The 23986-nt window shown below is 38.5% G+C and overlaps 2 protein-coding genes across 3 annotated transcripts; one reads left to right on the top strand and one right to left on the bottom strand.

Moving 5' to 3' along the window:
* Positions 1-394: 394 nt before the first annotated feature.
* Positions 395-3623, bottom strand: LOC311302278 (uncharacterized protein). The gene is made up of 8 exons (XM_084428010.1): positions 3498-3623; positions 3198-3372; positions 2503-2808; positions 2034-2405; positions 1468-1587; positions 1187-1246; positions 961-1041; positions 395-849 (listed from the first exon to the last, which is right to left on the bottom strand). The coding sequence occupies exons 2-8, from the start codon at positions 3256-3258 to the stop codon at positions 794-796; spliced, it is 1056 nt and encodes a 351-aa protein (XP_084284136.1). The 5' UTR covers positions 3259-3372; positions 3498-3623; the 3' UTR covers positions 395-793.
* A 1028-nt stretch (positions 3624-4651) lies between these two features.
* On the top strand, positions 4652-20027 carry LOC311302445 (uncharacterized protein). 2 transcript variants are annotated; one of them, XM_084428330.1, is made up of 6 exons: positions 4652-4714; positions 5791-6137; positions 6244-6389; positions 6474-6679; positions 6786-6985; positions 7266-7935. In XM_084428330.1, the coding sequence occupies exons 3-6, from the start codon at positions 6382-6384 to the stop codon at positions 7278-7280; spliced, it is 429 nt and encodes a 142-aa protein (XP_084284456.1). In that variant the 5' UTR covers positions 4652-4714; positions 5791-6137; positions 6244-6381; the 3' UTR covers positions 7281-7935. The 2 variants fall into 2 exon arrangements, with proteins under 2 accessions (XP_084284456.1, XP_084284455.1); XM_084428329.1 differs by lacking the exon at positions 7266-7935 and adding an exon at positions 19773-20027 and having other exon boundaries at positions 4670-4808.
* The last annotated feature ends 3959 nt before the right edge of the window (positions 20028-23986 follow it).

Here is a 23986-nt window from a genome sequence, read left to right as displayed (position 1 = left end):
AACGACCTGCCGAACTCAACCTGAGCTGATGAGGCTTTAGCCATCTTCAAGAAACGGCTGAAAACACATATATTTCATCAACACTCGACCCATTAATACTCACACTTACTATTCTATATTTACATTTATTTTACATTTATTCATTTTAGCTGACGCTTTTATCCAAAGCGACTTACAATTGCTATATATGTCAGAGGTCGCACGCCTCTGGAGCAAGTAGGGGTAAAGTGTCTTGCTCAGGGACACATTGGTGTCTCACAGTGGATTCGAACCCGGGTCTCTCACACCAAAGGCATGTGTCTTATCCATTGCGCCACCACCACCCCGTAATGTATATTACGATACATTACGAGCTCATGAAAGGGAACAAACATCTCAGGAAAGGAGACTTATTAAACACAAATGCAAAGGTTTTATTTAGAAAATTATAGCAATCATTCAAAATGAAAAAAGATGCTAAAAACAGGAATGAACAGACAAGATCCAAGAATCCTCAAATCAGCTCCATCACACAGAACAGAGAGAGATTATACAGTCTGAGTCTGTCCATTACTGTATTAATATTATATTTAAAGCAGTTTACATATGAAGCGCAAGAGAATGACTTTCAACACTGTCTGCAAATATATCCATAAAACCAAGAAAATTTAATCTAAACTTGATTATGTCACTATAAGTGATCAGAGTTTTTTCTCTGTTTTCTGAGAAGAAGAAAATAAAACAATGAACAATCCTCTGTAAGTTTCTGCTATTGTAAATATTGCTGCAGATTGGCTCTAAACTCATCAGTATTTTATTTTAATATTGTCGGCATCTCTATTTCCTCTGGGTGCTTCGAGTCCTTCCTCCCTGCAAAATAAAAGCATTGACTGACCTCTCGTATGTGTTTTTATCATGATTGCAGATTGTTCCAGATCAGATGAGTGTGAATCATCAGATTGTGTGCGGCTCAAAACTCACCAGCTCTTCTTGCACAGATGATCTGAAGAAGAATCACAGTCGGAGCAGCAAACACTGCCATCTCAACAATAATCACAATCACTGCAGGAAACATGAGAGGAAGAAGAGAAACTGTACATGACTGAAGTCAAGGGTATTCAACTATCAACAGTTATTGATGAAGCATTTACAGACTGACTGATAGTTTAATGTTATAAAGCTGTCAGTATAAATGAACGTGTCGTACCTCTGTATAATGATCCAGCAGTCACACTGACTTCAGTTTCTGATGCTGTATCAGCTGGATCTGTGGATCACGTCTGTTAGTTCAGTTCAACACATAATGCCACATATACACAACATCATCATCACATAATACTGGAGCTTCACATCACAGAAATGATGAATATGTGCACGAGTCTGTCATCTATTATCTTCTTACTTCACTCTCAAGCTGTCAGGAGGAGAATGACTATCGCCATTGACCAAAGATAAATCTGTTTATACAGTGATCATGTGATCATGAACCTTGTGTAGGAGCTGCTGCTGTAGTTCGGCTTGATGTCTTCTCAGAGTTTGAGCTTCTGACTGGAATCAGTGTTGGTGAAGCGACTGGATCTGCAGAAGATGAATGTTCAGACGCATCACCTGTAGGACATTAACATCATATGTTCATATCGATCATGACATGCAGTTTGTGTTCATCATCACAGTTTACAGTGGCAGTAGTTGAGAAGAGACTGTACTGTATTACTGTATTACTGTGTTACTGTGTAATTTATTCCTGGTTTATATGAGAGTGAAACACAGTTGAGCTTCTGCAAATAAACCTTCAGCTTGAATGAAGGACATAAGCCTTATAATTCCTAAAGCCGACCTCCTACATGGGTCATACTAGGCTTTAATACACTCGTCTGATTTATGCAATATATCATGTATGACCCATGTAGAAGGCCAATATTGGGGATTATAAGGATTGTTTATGACTTTGACCACTAATACTTTACAACTTCAAAACGTATGAAGCCATCAGAAAGAGTAGAGCCAATCTGTGGAAGTTTTCACAAATCTGTCAGAAAAGAGTGTTTTCTCACCTGAATACTTGACAGTGTATCTGACTGAGGTCTTGAGTTGATTTCTGTGAGTAAGCTGACATCTCCACTCTCTGTTGTCATCTTCATTCAGGAGTGTTGTAGTCAGAGTGATGAGACAGTCATCTGATGATGATAATATCTGATATCTGGAGTCTGTCTTCAGATCAACACCAGTCTGATTCACCCACAACAGCTCAACTCCCCCATAACGGACCCAATAATCACAGGAGACTGAATACAACTGACAGGAGAGAGTCACAGAGCGGCCTGGACTGATCTCAGTCTGTGAGGATGAAGATGATGATGAAGATGATGAAGATGATGATGATGATGAAGATGATGGAGATGATGATGATGATGGAGACACTGAAACTGAACATAAGACACAAATCACAGACTCTTCAATCATCATCTGAGTTTAAAGGGAGAATCTGCCCTTTTTAAATTGAGCACATAATCATAAACTTACCATGAAGAACATGCAGATAAACATAAGCAGCAGGTCCTAGTTCTCCATTCACATATTGTCTGCATCTGTATAATCCATAATCTTCTCCTGTGACGTTCTTGATGTTCAGAGAGCAGTCAGACTCCAGACTCAGTCTCTCATGTCTCTCTGTGTCTTTATTCTTTATCCCTCCAGTAATCAGTTTAACTACTGCTGAATGTCTGTTAAAGTAGGTCCATGTAGTTGATTTGCAGCCAGAAAGAGCTTTATTACAGGACAGAGAGACATTTCCACCAGAACTGATGAACACATAAACTCCACTGGTTCCTGAAACACAGTATATCTCAGTGATCATTATGATATATATTAATAAATGAAACATAAAACACACCAGCATAAAAAGCAGAAGTTTTAAATCATAGTATTTTTCCTGACTTAAAGCAAACCACACACTCTCCAGAATAAACTATTAGTCTTTATCAGAGAGCTGTTCAAATCACTGACACACTCTTAATATGAAGATAATTCTTCATCATCAGATGTTTGAGTGACACTATGTCCAGTATCAGGAATAATACAGTATGATCTGTGTGTATCAATACACAACTCTGAGATCACAACGTGAATGTGTGCAAGAATAAACTGAGCATGTTCAAATGAACTCTTTCCAGACTAATTCCACTAAATGTCTTTAGAGAAAATACAGATTTCTTTACCTGTGAGAAGTGAAGAGAGAATGATCAGTCCCAGCAGACACAGATCACACTTATCAGCCATTTCCTGTTTCTGTCAGTCTTCCTCTTCATTATATATAGTTACAGCTCCTCCTTTAAACATCATCAGCTCCTCCTGTGGTTATTAACTTCCTCTCATCTGACCAACCAACCATCACTGGTGAAATAAACATAAAGCCTAATGTTGCAGTGCATGATGGGAACCACCAATCAAAGCTCATCCATGTCTCCCAAAATAATCATTATTGCTAATATAGCGTATAACTGTTGAGCTGAGTGAACCTGAAGGTAGTGATGGTGAGATGAAGCTTCATGAAGCTTTAAAGCTTTCCAGCCTGATGTGTGTAAAAGTGGTTGATTTCTCCAGGTTTGGAATGCACACAGCGCCACCTGCTGGTCAATGCTGATATCATGCAGAACAAATCCTCAGTGGTGTGTTATGGAGATTAATTTGACTTCATGCAGGGCTGCCAATGCTGAGAATCAGGCAATCGACACTTTTCACTCGCTCTCACGACACACATCCAGTTTCTCACGCAGAGGAAAATCATGAAGCAAAGAGGACTGACACCGACAGACAAGGTTACTATTGATATGAAACACACTCTCAGCTCTCAGATTCTGTCCATTTTATCACGAAATTCAACAATAAATACGGTTTTGGTGCTTGTAAATGTGATGTGACAGATCTCTGTATCACCTGAACCGATCATCTCTTACTCTTCACTACTAGTTAATAGCAAATAAACACGAATGAACAATAGGTGTGTTGAAAGATACAGTACAACTTACCGAAATGTAAATCCCTCATACATAATATCCATCAGTCAGTGTTTTTCACCCGTGGAAGAGCTCAATAACAGCTGGAGAACACTATAACCTACACGTGACGTTACATTTACCTCAGGAACATTAATGACCATAGCACGCTAGTTGGCTAGACAAATTAGCTTATAGAGAGTATTTTGCTAAATATGTGCACAATATTACATATTTATTTTTATTTATTTTTTACATTTTTTTTTTTACATATATCGTTAAAATATTATAACATTATAATAAAACCCTATTATATTTCATTTGAGTTGTTATTTTTAACCTTTAATAATAATAAAAGCTGACAGGGCATTTACAGCATTAGGTGAGATATGTTTTTTTTCTTGAGGAAAATGAACATGTATCTGTACCTAATATTTATCGAATCGGATTCAAATCACAATAAATTTATTGAAAATTTGTGTCAAGCAATAATAAAAACAGTAACCTACCAGTTATTGTACCATGTAAACATTGTAACGATATTTTTCGTACTTTTAGAGCACAACAGAAACTTTCCATATCATATTCTTCTGATGACGACATTTTCACATTCAGCGCAATTTCTCAGTAGAACTACAGTTCCCAGCAGCCATTGCGTCTCCGTTTCCAGTGACTTGTGTAAACAAAGATGGCGCCGTCCAGAGAGCAACAAGCGTGGGTCATTCCCGGAGGTTTTACTGGTAACAATTAGTTCATTAACGTTTATAAATGTAATAACATGCGTATATTCGCTTGTGATGATGATAACAGGCTGCATGATGAGCTTCGGTTAGGGTTAGGCTTGACTGATTCATTCTAGTGTTTCAGCGATGTGTGTGTGTGTGTTAAAAAGGTAAAAAAATGTCAGTAAATCAATTTAAAAGATGGAACTACTATATTATATACACTCATTACACGCAAAGTGAGATATTTCAAGCCTTTATTTGTTATACTTTTGATGATTATGGCTTACTGCCTATGTAAAATGCAAACATGTTGCTCACATATTATAGTAGCCCTGTTTGTGCTGAATAGTGTAATTACACCTTTGCCATTAATATGTTTATTAATATTAAAGGTTGTATCAGCGATTGTGGGTGACGTCACTTCTGTTTGTGTTTGAAGCGGGATCCCAAACAAACCAAGTTAGCTCGCCCCTCCCTCCCGTTTCGTGCATCATGTCGCCTACGTTAGCTAGAGCTACCCAAGTTTAGTCGAGCTTCACTCATATTTTTCAAGAAGGATATTTTCACACACAGTTCACATCCAAACAAGTCAGCACTAGCAGCTACTCACCTGTCCAGAAGAAACAGTGAAACCTCGGCGTACGATTTAAAATATTTCAGTTCTTTAAGTTCTCTCCACCTTTCAAAAGCCTTCCTGACAACTATCCGTGTCTTGGAATAAACACGATGGTATTCCCTCACCCTAATCCTCCTCCTTCTCTTTGGGATTATTGACTCAGCCATGTTCAGCCATTTCTCTTGTTCATTGATAGACGCTGGCTTCTTCTTCAGCTCTGACTTCGCATGCAGCCGTGCACGAGCGCTTTTTTGGGCCTGAAATCGCTGATACAACCTTTAATATATTAATGTTTGAATTACTGAAATAAATTAACTTTTGCACGATATTCTTTATATATATCCATCTATCTATCTATCTATCTATCTATCAATCTATCTATCTATTTTATTTAATCTATTTAATTTGTGTATCGTTCTTTCAGATGATTGTTTAATTTGTATAATATATTATATCATGTGTTTTTGTTTTCCAGATCTTTTGAAAGCATCAAAATTCATTGCCTGCAGTGCCACGAGCCGCAGGAGGACATCGCTTTACATCTGGCCACTGTATGCCTCCGAGACCGTACAGATGCTGAAAGGGCAGCCGAGGTCCAGAGAGCAGAGGCTTCTGCAAGAGAGTGGATTCGCAATGGAAGGGTTTGGGATTTCCGTGATGTCTGCACGCTGTTGCCTGATAGAGGTTGTCAGGTGGCGTTGACGAAGGAGCTTATTCGTCTGGGTTTTTTGGTCAATAACCAGCCTGACATGGACCCCGGCGGAGAAGCTCCTTATCGCCCAAATCTTCCTCTGCTGACATCATCCCATCTCATTGTCAAAAGTAAGTGCATTATAGTTTGCAGGCATTGTTTTCAGTGCGACTTTGTCATCTCAGAATAAAGGTTTTAATAACACTGTTATTATGTTATCACATAATCTCCACACAGGACGTGCGTAGGGCGGTTGGGGTGGACGCCAAACTTTTATCAGCACACCAACAGGACTCAATACATTTATACTTGGCCCGTAGCGCCGGTGCGGTCCTTGATGAGGACTTGGTGGAGGCAGCCGAGCTCTTATCCTCTATGGCTGGGTATGTCTCTTCATTCATCAAGGACATAACACAAAATATTTGTATATTATATTACTATAAATGTTGTATTCCTCACTTATACAGGACTTGTTCAGTCGAGGGGACAGCAGCAGTTGCTGAAACCAGCACGCGGCGGTCTTTCTGCCAGTTTGTGGAGGTGTTTCCTGTCTCACTGCAGGGCCAGCCTCCATCTAAGAGGCAGCACAGTGAATCTGGCTGTTCTGGAGACAGAGCGTTCTGTGATAAGTGGCGGCTTTCACAATATGCTCAAAGGAAAGACTATCTTCTCGGTAAGTCTCCAAATCTATCAATACAGCATTGGCACCCATTAATTCAAGACTGATTCACTGTGACAAATGACTTGCATGAGTAAAGTCTTGTCATTCTGTCTGTCAGGTTACTTCAGTCTGCGGAGGCCTTCAGCCGCAAAAGTGGCAAGGCTGATTGGTCAGGAGGGGTGGACGACCCATTGCCCCAAAGCAGAGGAGGTGGTCAAGAGCAGAAGGTCGAAACCAACCCTTATGTGCAGCACTGTGTGGCTGAGCCGGCCTGGACAGGTCTTGCTATTAAAGATTGTGGTCCTCCCAAAGGTTTCGGTAAGAAAACCTTTCAGTTATTTTCAAGGCAAGAAAATACAAAAATGTAAATTGTACCTTTTAACAGCCATTAACTGCACCAAGAACTAGAATTAAATCCTGAAACGTTTGTCTACATGCAAAGTCAAGTCATGTCAAGTATATTTGTATAGCGCTTTTCACAATACAGCTTCACAGTATTAAATTCAAAGCAGCTTCACAGTATTAAATTAAAATAATACAACAAGGTTTGTTTCTAGTGGAATTTATTGATTGTTAAAATCAAATTAAATATCCCCAGAATATCCCCAACTGAGCAAGCCAAAGGCAACAGTGGCAAGGAACCGAAAAACTCCATCAAGTGACCTAATGGTGTCCTAAAACTCCATCAGGTGACCCAATGGAGAAAAAGTATATTCAGTAACTCGAAATGTAATGTTTTCCTAATTACAGGAGTGGTTGTGACCAGAGACTTTTTTTAGATCTCGAGTGGCTGGACGAGTAAGCCCCAGTCCATTTCTTTTGTTCAAAAGTTCACTTCACTCTTTTACATGTAAAGTTAGCCCATATTTTGTAGTTTTGTATTTTATTTTTTTATTTGTTTCATTTTTACAAACAAATATTTATTTTTAAAGTTACATTTTTATTTATTTATATTTAATTTACTACCAATCTTTTATATAGTGATAATATGATGGGCTCATGTTCATAAAATTGGTCATAAATCGTTCCATGATTTCCCATCATCCTCTCTGGCCCTCACCTGCATGCACTTACCTGACTCCTTACCTGCACGATACCTACCTGAACAACTTGTCTTCAGTCATCTTCTTCCTTCATCCGTCTTCAGTCATTGCCTCGATCTCCATTTCAGAACAGACATCTATCCTGAACACTGTATTCATCAGTTACTCTCCTGCTTCCATCGCTGCGATCACATACTTCTGCAAATAAACCTGTTGATTACTTTACCTGTGTGAATCCTTTACCTGTGTGAAAAAATAAATCAGTGTTTACAACATTTATAATAAGTGCACCATATATGGTATAAATACTTATAAATATAACATATGTGTATATATATGTTATAACATTTAATAATCCATAAGCATTTCACAGATTATATGTACACTAATTGTTTAAAACAATTCTGTCAGTACACCATAAGTTATAAAAATGAACTAGATCAATGTGATTAATGCCATTCATAGTTTCCATCCTTATGTTGTGTCTCCCTCTAGTGGGCAAGCAACATTTATTTATTATACGTGTTTTAAACACTTGTGAAAATAACATATAATTATAAAATATATATAAATATAACATTCATGCATTTATAACATTTGGAATTTGTTGAAATATTTACTTTTATTTTATAATATTATTATTTTCTATTTTCCATTGGTTAATGTTACTAAATCATGATAACTAGTTTACTAAATCAATGTGATTAATGCCATTCATAGTTTCCATCCTTATGTTGTGTCTCCCTCTAGTGGGAAAGCAAAATTTATTTATCATACATGTTGTAAACACTTATGAAAATATATATTTTTTTAACTTTATATAAATGTAACATTTATGCATTTATAACATTTAGAATTTTGCACTTTTATTTTATAATATTATAATTTGTCATTTTCCATTGATTAAATCATCATAAGTATTTGGACGGGACTAGTTTCACAGGGGGACGTTAGAGAAATTTCTGTTTCAAAGACGTACTTTGAGATTTTAATCCTGTCCGAATCTGCCATGTCTGTCTTTTTCTCACACGACTTCTGTAAAAATTCCAGAGCAAATTATCTACTGTTTTTCATCAAACTCGGCGGTCCTCAGAGAAATCTAATCCCGTCCGAATGCGAATGTCTGTGATTGCCGAAAATGTTTTTTTTTTTCCAAAACGCTTTTTCTTGTGTGTTCTGGTCAACGTGAACTACCGTACAATCTCTCAATATCGCGCCGGTATTCAAGTTTCTGCTGTTTGCGCACCGATAATGGATGTAGATGTGTTCGGTACACTGCGAAGAAATAAAAAAATGAAATCAACAAGAAGAGCCAAATCACGTAAACTGTTAAGACTGGCTACTGTAATATCAGTTTCAGGTAAGATTACTTTCATTTCTGCACTTAATTACATAACGTGTAAATTATATAAGTTAAAAAAAAAATGTATTCCAGTGGGTTTATTATAAGAACCCAGTTCTGTAAAATCATGATGATAAATGTATGTTTAGTTTTTTTTATACTACGATTTTTATAAAATGTTTACAAAACACTAAAAATACGTTAGGACGTTTTACTTTATATTTCAAAGAGCTTAATTTTAAAAGTACTTAATTTCAAAATACATTTGATCAAATTTCCTACGCAACCCACGCATTCTGAACACGTGATCTTCTGCAATGCCCACATGTAAAACACAGACACTCCTACCTCGGTAATAAACACGGAGATGTTAGTCTCCGAATCCGTACATGAAATCACAGACGTAAGTTAGGTTGATAAGAATTGTAACTCAAACGTCGTTTGGAAAACGAGTCCCGTCCGAATAGGGCTTAAGAGTCCAAAAACAGTATCCACATTACCTAAATACATCTCTTATAAAGAAATTGGTACTCACCAAGGAGAAAAATAAATCAGAGACAAAAAAAGATTTAGTTCAGATCCTATCACGTCAGTGTCTTTTCTTCTCGTCGCGTTCAGATTCACATCGCACTCTTCTCAAAGCGTGGGCTTTTTAAAGAATTAATACCTCATAAATCTACTTCTCAACTTGTTAATAATCTATTGCTGGATTATTAAACAGTTTGTTCTCCCTCAAATCACTCAATCGCATCTGCTCTCACTCTCGTGTCGTTCGCAATCTCTCTACATTTCTGCTTGTGCGCGATCTTCTGGAACTCTCCAACAGGGGGCGGGGCTAACCTTTCACCTCACCAATCAGCAATCAGTTCAGGAACCTTTTCCTTTTTATAATAAAATAAAATAAAAACATTTTACTACATGTTCTCTTCTGACTATTAGTTTTATTGCGATATAAATAAAATAATACTAATTATTAATATTAGTGACCCGAGTTAATGACCTGGGTTACATAAATCAACTATTTAAATGTAAATTCACATCTTATTATTCAGACATATAGTAATAGTTACTCAGTGTGTCAATAATTAATGGTTAATTCAGGTAGTTATAAAGCATTTAGTTGTGGTCAGTTAACTGTTTTTATGAGCTCATCTAAAGTGAGGACTAGTTATGCCTTGTAAAGCTTTTACAAAGGAGATTTTGCAAAATACTCCAGTCCCGTCCCAAACCGAGGGTAACGCCCCCTAAGTGTTCTCCACGCTTGTAAACAATGGGGCGGTACTTCCGCCTACGTCTAGCGTGACCTTTCCAACGTGATTACGTAATGCCTGGCGCGTCGCACACCAGCACAAGACGAACAATTGTGGTTAAAAAGTATATACATGTTTATTTGCTTTAGAAAATGTTCGATCGTTTCGCTAGATAAGACCCTATTCCTCAGCTGGGATCGTGAGGAGCCCTTTGAAGCACTTCAGAGCCCTTTGAAACTGCATTGATTCGGACAATTTGGTGACCGTTGAAGTCCATTGTGTGGAGAAAAATCCTGAAATGTTTTCCTCTAAAAACTTAATTTATTTTCCACTGAAGAAAGAAAGACATGGACATCTTGGATGGCATTGGGGTGAGTAAATTATCAGGAAATTTTCATTTTGATGTGAACTAATCCTTTAAGTAATGGGGGAATGTAGTGTTAGTGTATTAGTCAGGAGATGGCGCTGTAGTCCACATGTTGTCACCTATAAAAGGTGTAGAGTAAGAGTTGAAGTGTGTTGTACATGCTGACCATTATGTAACATCTGGCACTGTTGGATTGCTTTAGGATTTTAATAAATCTATAAGAACTGAGAACTGAGAACTTTCTTGGCCTCATGCTTACCAGGATTTAAACATTACAACATCAGCAATTGCTGGTATACTGGAAATCTCTGAACACATCTAGTGTGTGTAATCAGAAATGTCCTGTATCTGATCATCTCTGTGCATCTCAAGTGTATGGACGTGTACGGGGTTTTCACACACCTTAAGTTTCACTGAAATGTCCAATGTCCAATTAAAACCGTATTGGGGACAAATGTGGGCAAAATTATTTTTATTTATTTAAAAAAAATACTTTCCTTAATCTGAGCGGTACAAGACTTGGCTACTTTTCCTAAGTTTGACAACTGAACACACACAAGAAAAATTGACTCGATTCTACAAAGTTAAGTGGGTGAAAAAATTCTGATCATTTTTTGTCAAAAAAAAAAATCAATAGATCCAAAACAATGCATATCATACATACACACAAATGAAGGGGTGATCCTGTACAACATTCTCAATGTGGCAAACACACACACACACACAGACTCAATCGAACTCGCGCAGTTTTCTCAAGCCCTAACCCGGCCCTGGCCCGACAACGTCTGCAATTTATCACCCCGAACCCGACCCGACCCGACCCGAGACCAACATCAATATCACTGTAAGCTCTCTCTGATGCGCGCTGTCTCTGCTAGACGCACACGCACACACACACACACACACGCTACTAAGAGGTACAATTTTATTATAGGCCTCAAACATAACTACCACCACCGACAATTATGCCCACAGATATTAATACAGACTGTCCATTACAGAGAAGCATAAGCATGCAGTGGAGAATATTATATAGCCAAATGTGATCCAGCAGTGAATAAAGATTTACGGCCGACCTTTCTTAGATGTTAAGTAACTTTACTGAAGAACAACGTTTCAAAGAACTCTTCGCCAACTGGCTAACGTTAGATAATAATACAAATATAATAAAAAAAAAACTTGTACATGTACGTTGGTCATCATTCGCTGTTTATTGGTGAGTGTTGTGAAGAAGAAGAACAGCATCCACTGTTGAAGGCTTCAGGCTCAGTGTTTGTTGTGGTGATCAAATCAAAACTCTTTCAAAATGCAGCTTTTCCTGAAGCATTGGGAACTTTCAGTAACTCCCCACGCTCCAACTTCTCCCTGATGCTCTGCATGCTCAACTGTCACCTGATGCACTGCACTCGCGTAATCGCATATTGCGTTGCATATTTATAATATTATCAATATAACAATATTTCATACAGTAGCCTGCGCTCTGCACGTATATTATGGGCATGATGAAAGGAGAGAAGCTAAATGAGCCCGAGTCCGACCCGAGCCCGATCTGTAATAATAATAATAGTAATGTCCCGACTGCTCCCAATAAGTGACAAAATAACGCCAACATTTTCCTATTTCCATGTAGAGATTTGTATAGTCACAGCGTGTTCAAATAACAAGGTCACATGAGACACAGCCTCTTCTAACCATACACACACTGGGAACTATATTCTCAGAAGGTGAAGCACTGCTACTTCTGCGGAGGGATTGAATCAGATATTCAGTGTAGGACTGAAAATAATCCAAGATATCTGAAAGGAACAAAGACATTTGCTTTACTGTTTTCCACCCCTCTTTCTCCCACAAGGAGCATTTGTAGCTCCTAAAGGCACAGAGGGGCTGATAGTGAACAAGGCCTGTAGGCCAAGATGTGTGTACTTCGGGGTCGATGAACTGTCACACCTTTAGTGCGGTGGGGGGAGTGTGATTATCTGATTGGTCAGTTTGAACGTCTCTCATTTGGGTTAAAGTCACATGGTCAGGAAAGGATAAAACAAGATTGTGTAAGGACCACCCATTGGCCCAACGACGGCGAAGGTTTAATGCGTGTATGTCTTTTCAGTGCTCCAGTGAAGTTCACTTAATTTATTGGAATTTAGTTTTAATATTACTTTAGCTCCACGCTTAATCTGACTCCAATTTCAAATGATAATCAAATTTAGATTGTGTTTCTGATTAGAAAATATCCTGCAATAGTCAGAGGGTGCAGTGCAAGTATTTTACCCTATGCAGCCGCTCACTGCAGACCCATAGGTGTAATTTTTTTATAATATTTGCAGCGTACAACATGCTAAGTCATGAGATAGTCAGAAATCAGGAGGTCTTCCTAAGATGTGCCCCATGGTCCATTCATAGTGCCTTCAGTTTGATCTATCCTGGACAAAGATTTGCGGAAACACCAGACTGCACATTAATCTACTAAAATGAATGATTTCTAAAACTTCAGAATAAATCAAGATGTAACATTTATTTGTCAGGTAAAAATGTATCATGCCAATTACAGAAGTAAATGATTAAAAGCCAATTCAGAAAATACATGACATCATTTACTCAAAGATGACTTGTAAGTAAGCAATGTATTCCTGACAGAGACACACAGCGGTGTGAGAGTGCTTTCCAACAGGAGAACCCTGAAACAGCACTGTATGGGGGGTGATCCTGGTTACAGGGTCCCAAAGACTGCTCTGTCCCCTCGCCTTAAGTACCAGACCAGAACAAAAGGGGTTATACAAATGTTGTTTAGAGTTGTTTTTTCCTATCCATGTACCCCAGGGGGGGAGCACCTGGTTTCAGGAGATATTGTAAAGAGATATCAGCCAGAGAGGAGATCCAGGATTCTCCTAAATTCTCAATCTTTCTCATTAAACCAATGACTGCAATGAAATTAAGACCATTTTACCAATCGCACTGCGACACTTAAAATGATACCAAACATGAAAAGGAAAAACAACATATTCACAAAATACATCATATGTGTTATATAGACATTCTTAATGAACTTTCAGTGTCTTGAGGAGGGAGAGGGGGGGATGAGATGAAGTCAAACAAGGGGACAAGGAGATAAGTTTGGTCAGGGCTATGTCCTGTGCTCTGTCTTTGCTATCTGCTGTCCAGGGGGCATTTTATGGCTTTATTGCAGGGTGAGCTTTGTTTTATCAGGGAAATCAGTCCTTACAGCCTTACAATTGCAACTGTTGCTCTGTCTCTTCTTCTCTGGGTCCCTTTCTTGGGGCTCTCTCTCTCTCTCTCTCTCTCCTCTTTTCTTTTACTCTCTACCTCTCTTTACCACCCCTTTCCTCATACTCTCTACACTCTCTCTCTCTCTCTCTCCTCTTTTGTTTTACTCTCTACCTCTCTTTACCACCTCTTTCCTCATACTCTCTACACTCTCTCTCTCTCTCTTTACCTCCTCTTTTGTTTTACTCTCTACCTCTCTTTACCACCTCTTTCCTCATACTCTCTACACTCTCTCTCTCTCTCTTTACCTCCTCTTTTGTTTTACTCTCTACCTCTCTTTACCACCTCTTTCCTCATACTCTCTACACTCTCTCTCTCTCTTTACCACCTCTTTCCTCATACTCTCTCTCTCTCTCTCTCTGGTAACATATTTCATATATGCTGGGTACAATTAGTGGTACATGTTATCATCATCTCATACATCTATTTTGTAACTAGTGTAATCATAACCATATTTTGTCATTAAACCTTTTCAATTACAAATAATGTGCTAACTAGTTTTGATTTGGTATTGACTTTGAAGTGCTTCATATTGCAATACAATATCATCTCTCTCTACAGCAACGCTCTCCCACATATTAAGCTGTTGTAACTGCGCTTATTTCCGTTGCTGGTATAAGTGGCAGTGGGTGGAATAGACAAGAAATGTGCAGTTTTCTACCATCTTGCTGACAACGTTTCTTTAGTCATTCGGCAGTCTTGCAGACTGAACCCCTGCAGGAAATCCACCCTTACAGGCTATTCTTAGCATTACTGCTAGTTTCACTTCTTTATTTTAGTAGTTTCCTGCATGCCATTAAACTCTAGAAGTAAAATATTGAAATTATTAGTGATAAAATTGGTTCGTTACTGAAAAGGTTTCCACTATTCATGACTCCTGAATTATAAAACAGATTTTAAAAGTACTGTAAAGTAATTATTAGCATCAGCTTGGTAAAATAAAGCTGCATTTGCACATGAGCGTCTGTAAAGCAGATATTAACTGTCTTCAGGGAGTTTCCACACATGGATTATAACGTTCTGCTTTACTCTCTCCAGCCTTGAGAAATATATCAGATCCAGACTCCTTTATCAACACTACAAATGCTCTGGAAGATCTGGGATGTATTTCTCAAGCACCACTGATTTAACTTCCGCCTCCCTGAACTTCTGGACCACTTTGCTAAAACACTTGAACGAGTCGTTTTCCACCAACTATCTCCATTTCTCACACAGAACATCCTCCTGGACAACAACCAGTCTGGCTTCAGAAGCGCCACTAAACTGAGACGGCCCTGCTCTCGGTTATTGAAGCTCTGAGACTGGCAAGAGGAGCCTCCGAATCCTCAGTTCTCCTCTTGCTGGATCTGTCTGCTGCTTACAGTTAACCACCAAGAAGAGCATCTCAGGAACAGTGCTTCAAGTCTGACCTCTCAGTGGGTCCTTCAGGGTGTCGTGAGGTGTTTAAGACCCAATATCTAGCTCTCGGTTATTGAAGCGGCTTCTCAACTACAACTCGCTTCAGTGGACTTACAGATACATTACCAGCTCATGAAGGGGAATTAACATATTCCTAACAAACATCTCAGGAAAGGAGACTTATTAAACACAACTGCAGCGGTTTATTAAGAAAATTATAGCAATCATTCAAAATGAAAAAATATGCTAAAACCAGGAATGAACAGACAAGATCCAAGAATCCTCAAATCAGCTCCATCACACAGAACAGAGAGAGATTATACAGTCTGAGTCTGTCCATTACTGTATTAATATTATATTTAAAGCAGTTTACATATGAAGCGCAAGAGAATGACTTTCAACACTGTCTGCAAATATATCCATAAAATCCATATAAATGAAAATAAATCTGTCTTTTTATATGTAAAAAACACACATTTTAATCTAAACTTGATTATGTCACTATAAGTGCTCAGAGTTTTTTCTCTGTTTTCTGAGAAGAAGAAAATAAAACAATGAACAATCCTGGATCTGGGGTGTGAGAGGACGCTGGCTCAGCTGGATGCCGCTTCTCAACCCATGTGTTTTAGTTATTTGTTATTTTAATATTTGTTTTATTCTGCTACCAACTTTTTAAATGATTTTATAGCCTATTAGGCCTACCTCTCATCTCAACATTTAAATGTGAGGTTCCTGTTGAGCTTGGATTGCTGATCGCTTTTGAGGTGATTCCTCGGCGTCTTCCTGTTTCGAGTGGCGGGTGCGGCACCTGAACGAGGCTGAAGTCGGTGTATGTCTGCGTGTGTGGATTTACTAACGGTCTGATGCTGCTGCGGCCTCTGCATTTTAATCGCTGAACGATTCCCGCGACTCTTCACAATTCTATCAGGATTCCATTGGATATAAGCATGCTGTTTCCCTTTACTACATTCTTTTCACTGGTCTATGCTATAACTGGATTCTGTGGAACACTGGAATCAAGATTGTGGAACATCAACATGATAAGGTACTCATATTCTGAGCTTTTTTCATTGGATAATCATCTGCCTCCCAGCACCTGTATTATTAAAACTTTGCGATCATTCAAACTTTTGCATCGGCCAAGATATTTGCATCGTGGCTCCCGCCGATGTTTCTATCCTTCGCCTGTTGGAATAAATGTACTTCACTCCTCATCTAGGCGTTCAAGACATCTTAATTTTCGTGGCATCTGCTCATCTAACTTACATTTTCCTCAGAAGTCGTTGCAGAATCGCGTAAAGAACGCAAGTTCTAAAATTAGACTCGCTCAATTAAATGTGCGTTCAATGAACAAGAAAGCCGCGCTGCTTCACGATAAAATATTGGATAGAAAACTTGATTTTCTCTGTCTCTGTGAGACATGGCATCAACCAAATGACTTTTACAACCTTAATTTAGCCAAACCACCTGGATTCACATACATTGACAGACCTAGACTCACTGGTAAAGGTGGTGGTCTTGCTATTCTATATAGATCTGATTTGTCTATTGCAGAAGTTACAACACCTGCTGTGTCATCTTTTGAATGCCTGACTATCAAAATTAACAGCACTTCACCAGTACTAGTTGTTTTAATCTATCGCCCACTTAAGGCTGATGCGAGGTTCTTTTCTGAACTTGCAGAATTATTGACTCTGCTAAGTCCTATTTGTCCAGACATGCTGCTAATAGGGGACCTGAATATTCATGTCGACAATCCAAACTGTTCCTCTGCAGCTGCCTTCCTGCATGTGTTAGAGTGTTTTAACTTCATTCAACATGTCGACTTTTCAACTCATAAATCTGGACATACATTGGACCTGTTATGCTCTGTGGGTATTGGTATAGATCAGCTTTCAAAGGATGAAGTTAATTTTAGTGATCATAAATTACTGACAAGTGAATTTACCATCTCTGCCTCCCTGCAGTCTTCTAAACAGCGTGTCATATCCTTTAGGAATATTAGGAATATTGACCCTGAAAGGATTTCTAACCTTGTTGCGGAGCTTCCTGTGCTTGGCTCTATTGACTGTTACAACTCTGCACTTTCCTCAATTCTCAATGTTGTTGCACCAGTGAAAGAACGAGTTGTATCTTTTTCCAAGTCGTCTCCCTGGTACACAAATGATCTGCGTGCACTTAAAGTTGAAGGAAGGAAGATTGAGCGGTTGTATAAAAAATCAGGCCTCACCGTTCACAAATTAATGTTTGAACAACACCAGCTGCAGTATCATCTTGCTTTGAAGACTAGCAGAGAGGCATATTACTCTCACGTTATCAATAAAGGTGCTGCTAATCCTAGGACGTTATTTAAGACAATTGATAGCCTTCTCAAATCTCAAAAGAAAACTGTCTGTCTTTCTGATGAGATGTGTAATAATTTTAACAAATATTTTACAGAGAAAGTTCAGAGTATTTATAGCTCCATCTCCTTTGACTCTCCTTTGCTGACTAGTGAGTCTTACTCAAAAAACTCACCTTCTACTGCCCTTTCGAACTTTACTACTGTCAATGTAGACAATGTTTTTAAATTGATCATGACTATGAGTTCATCCACGTGCTTTCTTGACCCCTTGCCTACTGAGGTTCTAAAGAAGTGTTTATCACATGTCGGCCCTTCCATCACTGTAATTATTAACAACTCCCTAGCCACTGGCCAGGTTCCTCCGGCCCTTAAGGTGGCCGCTATCACACCTGTTCTAAAAAAAACTGGCTGTGATGTTCGAAATTTAGCTAACTACAGGCCTATTGCGAACCTGCCCTTTGTGGCAAAGGTTCTCGAACGAGTTGTTGTTGGTCAGTTACAGCAATATCTGTCCAATAACAACTTTTTGGAACCGTTTCAGTCTGGTTTCAGATCTGGACACAGCACTGAGACTGCACTTGTAAGGGTCACCAACGACCTACTTGGTTCTGCTGACACTGGTGCTTGCAGTATTCTAGTCCTGCTAGACTTAAGCGCAGCTTTTGACACTATATGTCATATTATCCTTCTTAACAGGTTGCGTGTGTTGTTAGGCATCTCTGGTGTTGTGTTCAAATGGTTTGAGTCCTATTTAGCAGATCGTTTTCAGTATGTTTGCATGGGGAAACATAAATCTGAGGCCACATTAGTTCAGCAGGGTGTCCCGCAGGGGTCAGTGATAGGGCCGACTTTGTTCTGCATTTATATGCTCCCACTTGGTGACATTATCAGAAAATACGGTCTGGGGTTTCATTGTTACGCTGATGACACGCAGATCTATGTTAACACACTCCCGGATCCTAATCTTGCAATCACAGCTCTGAGCGCATGTATGGAAGAAATTAAGTTATGGATGCATGCCAATTATCTTAAACTTAATGAATCAAAAACAGAATTTCTACTTGTTGGTATGCCGACAGCCTTGCACAAGTTTAACTGTCAAAATCTGATCACTGATTCTGATTTACTGGCCCCAGCATTACAGGTGCGAAATTTAGGTGTTATTTTTGATTCACATTTGTCTTTTGATGCCCATATCAAATTGGTTTCAAAATCAGCTTTTTTTCATCTAAAAAATATTGCCAGAGTTCGGCCTTTTATATCTCTGCAAGATGCGGAAAAGCTTATCCACGCATTTATCACGTCGAGACTGGATTATTGTAATGCACTATACTCTGGTCTCCCTGATAAACATATTAAGAAATTACAGTATATCCAAAACTCGGCCGCACGCGTATTAACACACACAACTGTTCAGCAGCATATTTCCCCTGTTCTTTATGAACTCCATTGGCTTCCAGTAACGGCACGTATCGATTTTAAAATCTTGATTTTAACATATAAAGCCATTCATGGGATAGCACCGGAATACCTTTGTGATCTAGTTGTTCCTTACATTCCAAATCGTTCTCTCCGCTCGTCTGACTCTTCTACTCTACAGCAGCCCACATTCAAATTAAAGTCGATGGGTGGACGCTCCTTTACGGTTACCGCCCCGTGGTTGTGGAATAAACTTCCATTTGCGATTAAAAATTCCTCAACTCTGGACTGCTTTAAGAGGTCTCTAAAGACCCATCTTTTTAAAAATGCTTACTGTCTTTGAAGTGTATCTTATTTATATTTTTTTTGTCTGATTTTTCTGTTTTTAATTATTGTTTAATCATCTTATATTATGTTTACTATACTGTGTAGCGCTTTGGGTTGGAGAAAAGCGCATTACAAATAAAATGTATCATCATCATCATCATCCTCTGTAAGTTTTTGCTATTGTAAATATTGCTGCAGATTGGCTCTAAACTCATCAGTATTTTATTCTAATATTGTCGGCATCTCTATTTCCTCTGGGTGCTTCGAGTCCTTCCTCCCTGCAAAATAAAAGCATTGACTGACCTCTCGTATGTGTTTTTATCATGATTGCAGATTGTTCCAGATCAGATGAGTGTGAATCATCAGATTGTGTGCGGCTCAAAACTCACCAGCTCTTCTTGCACAGATGATCTGAAGAAGAATCACAGTAGGAGCAGCAAACACTGCCATCTCAACAATAATCACAATCACTGCAGGAAACATGAGAGGAAGAAGAGAAACTGTACATGACTGAAGTCAAGGGTATTCAACTATCAACAGTTATTGATGAAGCATTTACAGACTGACTGATAGTTTAATGTTATAAAGCTGTCAGTATAAATGAACGTGTCGTACCTCTGTATAATGATCCAGCAGTCACACTGACTTCAGTTTCTGATGCTGTATCAGCTGGATCTGTGGATCACGTCTGTTAGTTCAGTTCAACACATAATGCCACATATACACAACATCATCATCACATAATACTGGAGCTTCACATCACAGAAATGATGAATATGTGCACGAGTCTGTCATCTATTATCTTCTTACTTCACTCTCAAGCTGTCAGGAGGAGAATGGCAGTAGTTGAGAAGAGACTGTACTGTATTACTGTATAACTGTATTACTGTAAGAGGTGGGACAAAGTCATTGTTATGCAAGTCACAAGTAAGTCTCAAGTCTTTGCCCTCGATTCCCAAGTCGAGTCGAGTCAAAGATGAGGCAAGTCCCGAGTCGAGTCACAAGTCAAAGCCAACAAGTCTCAAGTCGAGTCCAAAGTCCTAACATTTTAGTTTCGAGTCATTTCAAGTCCTATTACCACAGAAATAAAATGTATACAAATCATGTATGTCTGTAAGATTTTTATTTATTTAAACCTCTTTTTATACAATGACATTAATCAAATACAGTGTGGGGAGGTGGGGCAATTGTGATGCAATTATTAATAATTGTGACGTAATTTTTGCATCACAATAAGTGTATTGTGATTGTCAAAACATTTTTGTAACTAAACTGAATTTTATTAGGTTTAGTGACAACATGTTACAATGTTTACATGGTTCAATTTCTGGTAAGCTACGCTTTTTTATGATTTCAGTTCAATTCAATTATTGTGATTTGATTTAATATTGACTCATTTGGATAAATATTAGGTAGGCTACACAAGATAGGCATTAATTTTTCTCTAGAAAAAAACAACAACTCACCTAATGCTGTAAACATACAGAGAGCCCTATATCAGCTGGCAGTATTATTTAAGGTTAAAAATAACAAATTAAATATAGGCTAATGCGTTTTTTTATTATAATAACAACTTTATTTAATGATATAAGTAAAAATATAATAAACATGCAATATAGTATTTAGCAAAATACTCTCTATAGCTCTTTTTTTCTAGCCAACTAACATTATGGTCATTAAATGGCTTTCCTGAGGTAATGTGACATAATTGTTCTTCTGCTGTTTTATTGACCCCTTTGATTGATATGTCGATATTATGTATGAGGAATATACATTTCGGTAAGTTGTACTGTATATTTCAACAGTGTTCATTCGTGTTTAACGTTATTTACTATCAGCTAGATATGATCGGTTCACGTGCCGCTAGGGATCTGTCGTGTCACATTTACAAGCGCCAAAACGGTATTTTTGTCTGAATTTCGTAATAAAAGTGACAGAATCTGAGAGCTGAGATTTTTTTTATATCATAACTAACCTGCTCTGTCTAGTCTGTCGGTCTCCGTGTCCTCTTTGCTTTGCGATTTTTCTGTGCTTGAGAAAATGGATGTGTGACATGAGAGCGTGTGAAAAGTGTCAATTGCGTGAGTTTCACAGTGAATGCGTGAGAGTTGGCAGCTATGTTAAGTTACGGTACATCCGATAAGGTGCTTAGCATTCGTTCAAATTCGTAGCATGCGTTGTTGCGTGTTGCGCTTCATTGGTTGTCTTGCAATGTGCCTGCTTAGATGCTGTCGAATCAAAACAACGTGGGACTACAGTGATTGGATGTCGTGCTTAGGCAGCGCGCGTGCTCGCTGCATGCATACAGGTGGTGCACATTTTTTTCACAGATGCAGATAAACTGAGAGCGGCGCGGCCGTGTGAACATTTTTTCCCCAGTTTTCATGGGAAGTAGCAAGTCTTCTCGAGTCAAAAGGCGCAAGTCCAAGTGAAGTCACGAGTCATTGATGTTAAAGTCCAAGTCGAGTTGCAAGTCTTTGTACATTTTGTCGAGTCGAGTCTGAAGTCATCAAATTCATGACTCGAGTCTGACTCGAGTCCAAGTCACATGACTCGAGTCCACACCTCTGATTACTGTATAATTTATTCCTGGTTTATATGAGAGTGAAACACAGTTGAGCTTCTGCAAATAAACCTTCAGCTTGAATGAAGGACATAAGCCTTATAATTCCTAAAGCCGACCTCCTACATGGGTCATACTAGGCTTTAATACACTCGTCTGATTTATGCAATATATCATGTATGACCCATGTAGGAGGCCAATATTGGGATTTATATGGATTGTTATGCAGTTTATGACTTTGACCACTAATATTTTACAACTCCAAAACGTATGAAGCCATCAGAAAGAGTAGAGCCAATCTGTGGAAGTTTCCAGAAATCTGTCAGAAAAGAGTGTTTTCTCACCTGAATACTTGACAGTGTATCTGACTGAGGTCTTGACTTTATTTCTGCGAGTAAGCTGACATCTCCACTCTCTGTTGTCATCTTCATTCAGGAGTGTTGTAGTCAGAGTGATGATACAGAGATCTTGATCTGATGATGATAATATCTGATATCTGGAGTCTGTCTTCAGATCAACACCAGCCTGATTCACCCACAACAGCTTAAATCCCACAGACCTGACCAAATAATAACAGGAGAATCTATATGAATACAACTGACAGGAGAGAGTCACAGAGCGGCCTGGACTGATCTCTGGACTGGTCTGTGAGGATGATGATGATGATGATGATGATGATGATGATGATGATGGAGACACTGAAACTGAACACAAGACACAAATCACAGACTCTTTAATCATCATCTGAGTTTAATGGGAAAATATCTGCCCTTTTTAAATTGACCACATAATCATAAACTTACCATGAAGAACATGCAGATAAACACGTGCAACAAGTCCTTGTTGTTCTCCATTCACATATTGTCTGCATCTGTATAATCCATAATCTTCTCCTGTGACGTTCTTGATGTTCAGAGAGCAGTCAGACTCCAGACTCAGTCTCTCATGTCTCTCTGTGTCTTTATTCTTTATCCCTCCAGTAATCAGTTCAACTGCTGAATAACTGTCATAGTAGGTCCATGTAGTTGATTTGCAGTCAGAAAGAGCTTTATTACAGGACAGAGAGACATTTTCACCAGAACTGATGAACAGATGATCCACTCCACTGGTTCCTGAAACACAGTATATCTCAGTGATCATTATGATATATATTAATAAATGAAAAATAAAACACACCAGCATAAAAAGCAGAAGTTTTAAATTATAGTATTTTTCCTGACTTAAAGCAAACAACACACTCTCCAGAATAAACTATTAGTCTTTATCAGAGAGCTGTTCAAATCACTGACACACTCTTAATATGAAGATAATTCTTCATCATCAGATGTTTGAGTGACACTATGTCCAGTATCAGGAATAATACAGTATGATCTGTGTGTATCAATACACAACTCTGAGATCACAACGTGAATGTGTGCAAGAATAAACTGAGCATGTTCAAATGAACTCTTTCCAGACTAATTCCACTAAATGTCTTTAGAGAAAATACAGATTTCTTTACCTGTGAGAAGTGAAGAGAGAATGATCAGTCCCAGCAGACACAGATCACACTTATCAGCCATTTTCTGTTTCTGTCAGTCTTCCTCTTCATTATATATAGTTACAGCTCCTCCTTTAAACATCATCAGCTCCTCCTGTGGTTATTAACTTCCTCTCATCTGACCAACCGAGTGTTTAAATCCGTTGCTATATAGTGACACTATACCAGTGTAACTTTGTCCTCTCTGTAGATTGGGCTCATATAGACTCTGAACTGTGTACTTTAACACTGAGGATTTTGCTCTGTGGTCTTGAATGTTCTTGACTCTGAGTGACACTCAACTTTCCTCTACAAACCCAAGATCTAAACCCTGTCTGTGAAACCAGGCCATACTGCGCTAGCAATGTGAGCATATTATTACTGTTAACCCATTTCATTTGAGTCCACTAAAAAACTATATTTCACAAACTATATATGTGACCCTGCCTGTGAAAACCCAGGTAA

The sequence above is a fragment of the Rutilus rutilus genome (genome assembly GCF_951802725.1).
Source record: "Rutilus rutilus genome assembly, chromosome: 1".
NCBI classification, from domain to species: domain Eukaryota; kingdom Metazoa; phylum Chordata; class Actinopteri; order Cypriniformes; family Leuciscidae; genus Rutilus; species Rutilus rutilus.
This window is presented reverse-complemented; position numbering and strand designations above follow the sequence as displayed.

Excerpts from the sequence above, each read along its gene's own strand:
- LOC311302278 (XM_084428010.1), bottom strand. The coding sequence starts at position 3,258 with ATGGCTGATAAGTGTGATCTGTGTCTGCTGGGACTGATCATTCTCTCT. Across the intron at positions 2,406-2,502 it reads TTATCTGCATGTTCTTCATG|TTTCAGTGTCTCCATCATCA; the intron begins GTAAGTTTATGA and ends TCTTATGTTCAG. Across the intron at positions 850-960 it reads CATCTGTGCAAGAAGAGCTG|GGAGGAAGGACTCGAAGCAC; the intron begins GTGAGTTTTGAG and ends TTTATTTTGCAG.
- LOC311302445 (XM_084428329.1), top strand. Across the intron at positions 6,680-6,785 it reads AAGGAAAGACTATCTTCTCG|GTTACTTCAGTCTGCGGAGG; the intron begins GTAAGTCTCCAA and ends TCTGTCTGTCAG. Across the intron at positions 6,986-19,772 it reads TGGTCCTCCCAAAGGTTTCG|ATTGTTCCAGATCAGATGAG; the intron begins GTAAGAAAACCT and ends TCATGATTGCAG.